Raw genomic sequence first — 11,627 nt, 5'->3', positions numbered from 1 at the left:
GATCAGACCAGGAATGTACTCGTGGTCTCTCAAGAGACATCCGTACTGGTTTCTACCCTGAAAACAGATTTGAGCCTGCGTCTGCGTTTTACCTTGATTCAAGTTTTATCATACCTTGGGTTGGTATTGCGTACAAGTTACTATATGACCATATGTCAGTAGCCACTTAATGTATTGCATTGCTACAAGACTCGTGTCTTTACACCTCCTAAGACAAGTTAGACAACTCTGGATTGAATGAAATGCAAATGCTTGCCCTTGTTTGTCTAAAAAGTTCTGGTTCAAAATATGTATGCAAGAACTATTACGTGCATACCTCAGTAGCCACATGACGGGCTTGATTCATAATTTAATTTTCAACGACCAACTAAAATCAAGTTGGATTACTCTACTTTGCGTATAATGCAAATAATTGTCGTTGTTTGCCTAAGAAAGTCTCGTTATTGTTTTTCATACACGTATCTCAAATCCGTAACCTGAGTGGCTGCTGAAATAGGGACCTTCTCGCCAATGCGTCCCGGGTTCGGGTCCCGACCAGGGCGCATGTGAGTTTCGTTTGTGGTCACAAAGCCGGACAAGTAGGTTTGCTGCGGGTACTCCAGTTTCCACCACGACACAAGACCACACTCTCTCGTAACAGTGTACCATCAAGAGTGATGGTTATGATGTCGTAATAGATTCATTCACAACCGTAATCAATTCTTAATCTTAATTAAAACTAAGCAGCCACTTGATGTATTTGATTGAAACTTAAAAACAAAGCTTCGCAGTCAACAAAACTATTAAGTAAAGGAAGTTGTGCTATTCCTGAATCAGGGTAGTGTTTGGCTCTTGTTGGACATGCTAATTCTGGTTTTGCGTGCATTACCATCAAGACCACATCTTACCAATTACTCGAATCGGTTTGATTGATAGTAATTTCAGCAAGTTGGGTTACTCTTGAATGATTGCATGCAAATTATGACTGCTGTTCAAAATAAATAAAAAAACAACCTTCAAATGGTTTTCCTCTGATTCGGGTTGGTCAATATTGTTTAGATAAATAAGAACTAGGCCAGGAGGTCAAATTTAAGGGATTTTTGTCAATTACCATGAAACTCTCCAAGAAGGTTCATGACATTGATCTTTGCTTTAAATGTATAAACATGTGAGCGATTAAGGACAATCTTGGGCCTCTTGTTTACTTTGGATGGCCATCACTCTCTTTGGACGTTTGCAAGTTTGTAACAAATCTCACTGATTGCTCCTGTTATCGGAAATAGAACATTTAGTAAACTGCAGAAAGCTATTAAGCATTTTGGATAAAAGTACAACACTCTATGTCACTTCATTTAGAATGAATCGCTTATGTTTTGGCACCAAAAATGCGTTTTTTCTGAAATGTATCTGAAAACACTTACATTATATTTAGTTTACTCTTTGATTCCAAAATTGCCTAAAAAGATGCACTGAAAGTACCCAAAAAAACCTGTTGTAATGGGGAGACTGAACACACGCCGGTACATTCAGGATTTTTTAGAAAACTGTTACCATATCCGTTCGCTCACAAGCTGACGGATACTTAAACTTCTATTTAATAAATTGGTAACATCACGTAATAATATCAATAAACCAATAACGCTGAATTTTGCTGAACCGCGTAACTTATGCATTTAAAAATGATAGACATCAAAGCAAGTTTAGCATATATCAACTTTTGTTGACGGGTTCAGGCATTCAGTATCTTAGTTTTAACACTCTTTATGATTTTCCACACTTAATTGATTTCTTAGTAAAAAAATCCGTAAAAAGTGCATTTTACAAACCCTGAATTCATTATACCATTTTAAGAGTTAATATACCCAATTTGCCTTTTTTCATTATTCAATCCCTACATATATATCACATTCCGCTCAATGTAGTCCTTGGTTATAGAAAATCTAGTTTGAAAAGACAAGGAGGCGAACAAAATAATTTTCAACTTTTATTTCAAAAATATTACACTCAGTTTGTATGAAAACCCAAAGTGTTTAACGTGACGTTTTTAAGTGACTTAGATCTTAAAATGTCCCTTGGATTAAATAACTACCCGTATAAATGAAGTTGCAATGATTGGTGTTTGACATTAATGTTTATGTCATAGACCAACTTCCGAATCCTGGCCACCATAACAAGTATCACTGTTGGTTTAGTTTGTGGAATCCGTCTTCACCATATTTTTTACCCAAAGCTCATGAAATTTGGTGAGAATGACTTTTCTGAATAAAATCTGTGTTATGTTTGATTATTGATCATGCATGTCTAGTAAAAATAATTATCAATATGTCACATGCTGGAAATAACAAGTTAATGTCCAAGAGGCGCCATATTTTCTATCAACTCTTCATGAAATTTGGTCAATATTTATGTTTCTCAGACACATATGTCATGTTCAACTGTACGTGTGTAAGCTTAAGCTATTAAAACGTTTTTATATGACAGCACTCGGTATGATCTTCTTCTACTAAAACTTGGTCAGAATATTTGTCTCTACGGAAATCGAGGCAAAGTAGGATCAAGGTTCACGCCCGGTCAAAAACACGATGCTACCTATAACTCATGCGTATCTTTATGAAATCCATTCTGGGCGAATCCTCATCGCAACGTTACCTGTGTACCTAAACGTTTTCGCATTAGATAAGATCAAAGGTGTTCTATAATTGGGGTAGAACATTATTGTAAGTTGAGGTACTCGTATAGCATGGATATATATATAAAAACACAATTCACTTTTGAATACGTTTCCGGCAGAATACTTGCATGAATATGCTCCTGAATTTCTTACTCAGTGCGTAATACAGTAAGAAATTAACTGCACTATTTACTGTAATTAGAAGGTTTCTTAACGAGGAAAGAACCTGCCAATGGAAGGCGTCTTTTATGTCGACATTGATGGAGTAGGCGATGTTGTAAACTACCGCGGGGACTTGGCAACAGATGAACACGAGAACAACAACCGTTAGCATGACTGAAACTCTGTGCTCTTTATATTTCCGGGAGCACATGGTCTCCTGCGCGAGCTTCGATCTTCTGACTGCAAGCATGAGGTGGGTATTGATCACTGCTAATAATCCAAACGGTATACAAATCACAACAATCGTATAGATATATTGGTAGTAGATTCTCTTGAACATAGCATTGTGGCCAAAGGCCGTTTCGGTGTAGCCCAACAGTGCTATTGTGTGGTTGTCGTGAATTTCAACAGTTTCAGTTATTGCGTATTCAAACCACCTACACACATTGAACAAAACTGCTGCGACGGCGACGATAACGAGAATTATCCTTGCACGATGAACTGTACATAGCGTGGTCACCTTTAGTGGTATACAAACGGCGATATATCTTTCTACAGTCAGAGAAACGGTGGTCCAAATAGTCCCAAAGCGAACAACAAGGACCGCAGGATAAACGTAAACCATTACAAATGGCCACACATGTCGTTTGTAATCGTCACTTAGTTGAGGTAGCGATATGAAAAATAGCGTGCCCAGCAGGACAGCCATGTCCCAAAGTGCGAGGCCCGTCAAGAACGTGTAGGTGGAGGACCTCAGCTTGGGCCTCGTAAGAATGAATAGAGCCATTGCGTTGCCCGCCAAACCGAAGACTATAACAATTGCGGATGCCACGCCGTCCATGCAAAACAAAACGGTCGCCAGTATTTCCGGCGTCATGTTGATATAACTGAAATTATATATAAATTAAATGCATTTTGAAACGTGAACAAAGACAACAATAAAGAAAATGTTCACTGCTTGGCTGCGTGTTATGATACGAGTATACTACGAAATTATCAGTCTCATCAGCGAAAACGTGACAGTACGGTAACGAAAAACACGATAATACGACAGTACGATGGTGATAATGCGATATACTATTGTGTTTTCACCATCGCATTATCGTGTATTCACCATTGTAATATCGTGATTTCGCGTTTTCGTTATCGTAGTATCGTACTGTCACGTGCTCATCATCATACTGCCATGTTAACATCATCGTATTCTCACATATTCATCATCGTACTATCGCGTTTTCATGATTCGTACTGTCGTGTTTCCGTCATCCTACTGTCGTGTTTCCGTCATCCTACTGTCGCGTTTTCATCATCGCACTATCGAGTTTTCATCATCGTAATGTCGCGTTTTCATTATCGCAATGGCGTGTTTTCATCATCGTACTGTCGCGTTTTTATCATCGTACTGTCGCGTTTTCATCATCGTACAGCGCGTTTTCATTATTGTACTATCGCGTTTTCATCATCGTAATATCGCGTTTTCATTATCGTACTGTCGTGTTTTCATCATCGTACTGTTGCGTTTTCATGATCGTACTGTTGCGTTTTCATTATCGTTTTGTCCCGTTTTCATCATCGTTCCGACGCGTTTTCATCGTCGTACTGACGCATTTTCATCATCTTACTATCGCGTTTTCATCATCTTACAATCACGTTTTATTATCGTATTGACGTGCTTTCATCATCATCGCGACGCGTTTTCATCATCGTAAGATGACCTTCCGGTGCACATGCGCATACAATAATTTCCCCTCCATGTGACAAAATGTCGGTTTCAGGGGTGCGTATATTAAGCCTCTGAATCATGGCTTTAACTGAAGATTTTATCACGTTCTTTGAATTGATCTGAAATATTGGAAACAACGAATGACACAATAAAGATTGAATTATTAATTGTCTTTATACAATAAAACCAATTAATAACCAGTCAAAACAGTATCTTCGAACAATTTTCCAAATGCAATACCTCTCCGTTTAAATCATCATCATCATCATCATCATCATCATCATCATCATCATCATCATCATTATCATCATCATCATCATCATCGTCAACAACAACAACAACAACATTGTCGTCGTTGTCGCATCATCATCACCATGTTGCACAATAGTTAACTTATCAAAAACGATTTGAAGGTATAATAACTTGATAATTTATATTAGCCTCAAAAAATCCGATTATATTGTTTTCCAATTATCATCATATTTACACCAAATTTGCTAGGGAGGGTCGGGTTCCCCGGCAGAAACATCTCATTCATCATTGGTATAAGTAGTCACTAGCAAGCACTCATTATTATGTCGTGTTCTTAGAACAAATGCGTCTATAATAATCCACACGTGCTTGTGGATTATTCTAGACGCTTTTGTTCTAAGAATACAACGTATAAGAATGATATTTTCGGGGGTCCTGTGATTTTCCTACCTCTCCAACACGTTAAATCCCGGATGAAGTTGTATTACAGATACAATAGCAGCATAAGCAACAAATCGTCAATCAGAAAAGAGATCGCGCGTAGTAGTAATAGTAGCAGTAGCAGTAAGAATAGAAGTAGTAGCAAAAGCAGCATCAACAGCAGTAGCAGAAGAAGTAGTAGCAGCAGCAGCAGCAGTAGAAGTAGTAGTAGTAGTAGTAGTAGTAGTAGTAGTAGTAGTAGTGGTGGTGGTGGTGGTGGTGGCGGCGGCGGCGGCGGCGGCGGTAGTAGTAGTAGTAGTAGTAGTAGTAGTAGTAGTAGTAGTAGTAGTAGTAGTAGTAGTAGTAGTAGTAGTAGTAGTAGGAGGAGGAGTAGTGCTAGTAATAGTAGCAGTAGCAGCAGCAGCGGCAGTCCGGTAGCAGTAGCAGTAGAAGTATCATTTATAAAAAAAGACAGGTGCTCTAATCAGGTTAATATGACGTAACGTCATTTTACTTCAGATTTAACGCTGCGCTATCGTTAGTTTTTTTCCAAACAACTGGAGAGTTTACAAGACGAATCTTAAACGCATTTATGATGTTGGTCGTTATTATGATCGTACATTTACGATAATGGCATACCGTAAAATCTCTCTGAAACGCACCCTTGCATCCAAAATTTTGTCACATGGAGGACAATGCCTTTTTTGAGCATGCGCACCGTACGGCAATAGTACGTTGATGAAAACACGACTGTACGATGATGAAAACGCGACTGTACGATGATGAAAACGCGACTGTACGATGATGAAAACGCGATAGTACGATGATGTAAACACGACAGTACGATAATGAAAACGCGACTGTACGATAATGAAAACGCGACTGTACGATGATGAAAACGCGATAGTACGATGATGTAAACACGACAGTACGATAATGAAAACGCGATAGTACGATGTTGAAAACGCGATAGTACGATGATGTAAACACGACAGTACGATAATGAAAACGCGACTGTACGATGATGAAAACGCGATAGAACGAATGATAACGCGACAGTACGATGATGATAACACGACAGTACGATGTTGAAATCACCCGATAGCACGGTGATAAAACACGACAGTACGATACTACAATAACAAAAACGCTAAATCAAGATACTACGATGGTGAATACGCGTCAATACGATGGTGAAAACCCCATAGTTTATCGTATTATCATCATCGTACTGTCGTATTTTCTTTATTGTAATTTCGTGATTTCGCATTTTCACTCAACGTACTATCGAGTATCGTGTTTCAGATTAACAGGCGATGGCCTTTACATAAGAAAGATCTATGCTACGTGTGATTAAAGCTGCACTCGCACAAAGTTACCGCTTTTTAATTACTTTTTATTTTTATTTAGTAAACCAGTGATTTAAGACTGCTGACAAAAAAGAACAGATCGCAGATTTTCATAATTCCGTTCGAAAATTAATGTTTTATGGCTTAAAGCGTTACTAACGGTTTAAGAAAAATACATAAAACATCATTTTTTTTTAACTTAAATAAGAAAATCTACGAACTGATTTTTTATCAGCAGTCTTATATAACTGGTTTCCATACATTTTCGCATAAATTGGCTTGTTCCAAGACAAAAATAAAAACAAGTTGTCAACACGTTCAATCTGTGAGAGTGCAACTCTACGAAATTTGGTATGCATGTAAAATGGCGACATATAAATATAGTGTTCAAAAGCATTCCGTACAAATCATCATTTTATAGTAAAAACCTTTCAGTTTCACGAAACTTGTCAAAGACGCGCGACCTTCATAAACAGTTTAGAAATGGCCGAAAATAGAAAGGAAAAAGCTTATGACAGTGTTCAAAGACGATCGGAAACCATAAAATAGCAGCAAAAAAGCATGTGTTTTAAACTTAGAAAATTATTTATCTAAATTTTATTTTTCTCATCGATATAACCAAAAAATAACTTTTGTCGGTAGAATTATTTTAAGACGTAAAAGTGAATGCACGTGCAAATTACGGGTTTGAACGGATTCAAACATTTTAGAAAAATGCAAACATGTATACGATTTCGCTAACATAACAAAAATATATTGCGTATTTATTCATTGAAATTAAACAAAGATAATACTTACACTTTCCGACAGGAATGTAAATAATCCAAAGAAAAACTATTTCTGAAGAAAAAACACGCCTACTACTCTCATTTATGTCAGGCTGCCTTCATTCAACATCTTTTCTGTGAAGAATGGAGTCATCAAAGTGATGGTTTTTGTAACAATTGGCGCTCATTCAACATGTATTTAGCCTTGATGCGGTTAATTATACACAACTAGGGTCAGAAGGCTTTAGAACTTTTGACGTTACCAGAAAGGCTGCAACTTGGTATATTCCGTTCCCCACGTAAGAATTGGTACTGCCTGTTATGCGAACAAGTGTAAATACGAAATGTATTTGTCTAAAAACAGTGCACTCTTATGGTACTAGTATTCTAAACTTATTTCTTTCTTCAGCAGTTTCAAGACGCACGCACGGGCGAAAACTCCCAAATGGATTTCGGCTGGTAAATGTACTCATACGGTAACCTTATATTTCCAAAAGACTCGAATTGCGCGCAAAGTATCGAGGAAATAACTTCTTATTGAGATGAATGGTTTTCATCACTTTTGTACATATGTTCCGTATGGCATTGCCATTGTTCAAAACAAACTAGAGAAACCACTTAGAAAAAATAATCCTGATACTTGTATACAAAGAATATCAACACGTGCGAGTAATTTGAATTAAGATGTTTCGGACGGGCAATGCCGTTACTTTTAGACTCCAGAGCATTGGATAGTGCGTCTTTATCGAACTAAGCGACTTATCTGCACTCTTCTATGATATTGTTTTTCTTTTGAATACGATACACTCGAAACTGTCTGCTAAATCAGAGTAACTGTATCCATCTGTTAGAAATTGCGCTTTAATGACATGGTCATATGACGTTGAAACATCTGTTGGAAGTTGCGCTTCAATAACATGGTCGGATGACGTTGAAACATCTGTTAGAATTTGCGCTTCAGTGACATGACCACCAGCATATCATGAAAGAACACCCAACACATATTGCTGACCACTCTATCCATTTCAAGTGTCCAGTAAACCCGTTGGAATTGTTATGGCCATAGCCTGGTCATATGCCAACGGCAAAGCTATGAGACGCGGTTTTGCTTTGAAATACCCTACCGGCAATTAAATCTTAGAGCATTGACCGCCTAGTGCTACCTTGGCAACTGACCTGAAAACACAAATGTAATTTGCAACGCACCCTTCCTATGCTGCTTGAAGGGAATGTTGCCTCTGTTTAAATTCCTGTCAGCTATGAAAATGTAATGACTAAGAAGCGACGTATAGACCTACGTCTGAGGATGGATCATGGGCGATGCCAACTCCTACACCTTTTGATCAGAGAAAATGCAACAAATGTCAAGTCTTACAAAAAAGAATATCATTGTGTCCGAGATTGTAATCTATACGCTGATATAAGATATAAATAAATATATATAAATATGTACCCCTATTTTATAGATGTAGAACCAAATATGAAAAATAATACATGTTCTAATTGAAAATAAATATTCAATTAATTACATCTGAAAAAGAGGATTTGCTAAGAAAAAATAGTATATAATTATATCTACAATGTATGTTTAGTCAGACCAGCTGAAGCGAATGCGTCATCATATATCATGTGTGTATCGCTTTCATTCATGTAACGTTTGTTTTTATATTGTACTTAGTTATGTACGGACATTATACTTGATTAGCATACAGGTATAGACGTCAATCTTAAATGATATATAGTGTAGTGTTGTATCAATCAAAATAAGTACGTTTTTATAACTATACATGACTCCGCTAGATTCTTTTTGTTAGTATTTAATATGATTTTGCATTTCGACAAATTCTTTGTTTGTACGGATATTGGTTGAAGATGAATCTTTACATCCAGTTGTCAATATTGAAGTAATTTATTTATAATGATTATCTGCACAACTTTACCAAGTTTGTTTTAACTATGTAATTTGATTCAGGTAAGAATATTACACGCAAACCGAGACGGCAGATCGAACTAGAGATTGTTTTTTTGAAAAAGCGCTTGTCTCCCCTATTGTGTGGTCGTAGCTGAGAAAAAATAAATGATGGACATGAAATTTGTAACTTTGGACTGGAGACAAACCAACAGTGAAGTTTGGTTTATTCGATTATATTAAATAGTGAAGAGAAGAAAGTGTTGTTGATTAATCATGGAAAATGTAAACGAAGTTTGCATTGTATGAAGTTCCTGGGCGCAAGCGTTATTCAATTATTGATCGGAAACCATTTTTCAGCTCACAGTCATCGTGACCATGACCTTTTACCTACTGATCACAACATCAATAGGGATCATCTACATAACCAACTTGCATACCAAGTATTAAGTTCTTGGGTGCAAGTGTTCTTTAGTTACTGAGCGGTAACCATTTCTTCAACTCAAGGTCATGGCAACCTTGACCTTTGACCTACTGATCTCAAAATCAATAGGGGTCATCTACTAGTCATGACCGACTAGCGTACCAAGAATGAAGTTCCTGGGTACAAGCGTTCTTAAGTTATTGAGCAGAAACCATTTTTAAGCTTAAGGTCACCGCCAACGTATCATTTTTTACCTGAAGGTAACCTTGACCTTTGACCTTTTGATCTGAAAATCAATAGGGGTCATCTTCTAGTCATGAACAACTAGCTTACCAAGTATGAAGTTCCTGAAACCAAAGGATCTTTAGTTATTGAGCGGAAACTTTTTCTTCACTTCAAGGTCATGGCAACCTTGACCTTTGACCTAGTGATCTCAAAATCAATATGGGTCATCTTCTAGTCATGACCAACTAGCATACCAAGTATGAAATTCCTGGTTGCAAGCGTTCTCTAGTTATTGAGCGGAAACAGTTTCTTCACCTCAAGGTCACGGTGACCTTGACCATTGACCTACTGATCTCAAAATCAATAGGAGTCATCTACTAGTCATGAACAACTATGAAGTTCCTGGGTACAAGGTTTCTTTAGTTATTGAGCAGAAACCATTTTTAAGCTTAAGGTCACTGCCAACATAACATTTTTTACCTGAAGGTAACCTTGACCTTTGACCTTTTGATCTCAAAATCAATAGGAGTCATCTAATAGTCATGAACAACTAGCATACCAAGTATGAAGTTCCTGGACCCAAAGGATCTTTAGTAATTGAGTGGAAACCGTTTCTTCACCTCAAGGTCACGTTGACCCTGATCTTTGACCTAGTGACCCCAAATTCAATAGGGGTCATCTACTAGTCATGACCAACTAGCATACCAAGTATGAAGTTCCTGGGTCTAAGAGTTCTATAGTTATTGGGCGGAAACGAAGTGTGACGTACTGACTGACTGACTGACAGACTGATGGACTGACTGACAGACAGGGCAAAAACAATATGTCTCCCCATGAATGGGGGAGACATAAAGATATTACACGCAAATGATTTTTACATGGAAGGTCACCACGACCTTGACTATTGACCTTGTTACCCCCAAAACAATTGGGATCATCTAGACATCATGACCAACCTCACTTCAAAGTTTGGTGAACCTAGATCAAAGCATTCTCCTGATATTGCACGGAAATATTTTTTTTACATTAGAGGTCACAGCGACGTTGACCTTTGACCTTGTGACCCCCCAAAATATAGGAGTTTTCTAAACCTCATGATCAACCTCCCTACCAAGTTTGGTGAACCTAGGTCAAACCATTCTCAAGATATTGAGCGGAAATGTTTTTTACATTGGGGGTCGCCGCGACCTTGACCTTTGACCTAGTGACCCCAAAAACAATAGGGATCTTCTACACCTCATGACCAACCTCCCTACCAAGTTTGGTGAACCTAGGTCAAACCGTTCTCAAGATTTTGAGCAGAAATGTTTTTTATATTGGGGGTCGCCGCGACCTTGACCTTTGACCTAGTGTACCCAAAAACAATAGGGATCCTCTACACCTCACGACCAACCTCCCTACCAAGTTTGGTGATCCTAGGTCATGCGGTTTTCCAGTTATCGATCGGAAACGAAGTGTGACGTACGGACGAACTGACGGACTGACGGACTACCGGACTGACGGACAGGGCAAAAACAATATGTCTCCCCCAGAGAGGGGGAGACATAATCACTATACGCCATCCTTTGGGGGGCATAAATGAAAAAAGAGTTATGGTTCTCAAGAATTTAAGTTCTTCTGTGATTTTTTTGAATGATGGGCGACATACACATCTCATCCTGTCATTACTATACCCCAGAAGGAGTGGGGGTAATAAAACTGTCACGCTAAAAACACAATGCACTACATGTATGCCGGTATGCAGAT

At 38.0% G+C, this 11,627-nt stretch overlaps 1 protein-coding gene across 1 annotated transcript; it reads right to left on the bottom strand.

Annotated features, from left to right (window-relative positions):
* Positions 1-2,056: 2,056 nt before the first annotated feature.
* Positions 2,057-7,492, bottom strand: LOC128216021 (FMRFamide receptor-like). Its single transcript, XM_052922616.1, has 2 exons — positions 7,355-7,492; positions 2,057-3,699 (listed from the first exon to the last, which is right to left on the bottom strand). Exon 2 carries the CDS (start codon positions 3,687-3,689, stop codon positions 2,745-2,747), a length of 945 nt encoding a protein of 314 aa, XP_052778576.1. The 5' UTR covers positions 3,690-3,699; positions 7,355-7,492; the 3' UTR covers positions 2,057-2,744.
* Positions 7,493-11,627: the final 4,135 nt, after the last annotated feature.

The sequence above is a fragment of the Mya arenaria genome, chromosome 14 (assembly GCF_026914265.1).
Source record: "Mya arenaria isolate MELC-2E11 chromosome 14, ASM2691426v1".
In the NCBI taxonomy this organism is placed as follows: Eukaryota; Metazoa; Mollusca; class Bivalvia; order Myida; family Myidae; genus Mya; species Mya arenaria.
Note: the sequence above shows the minus strand (reverse complement) of the source record. Positions and strands in the feature narration are given on the sequence as shown.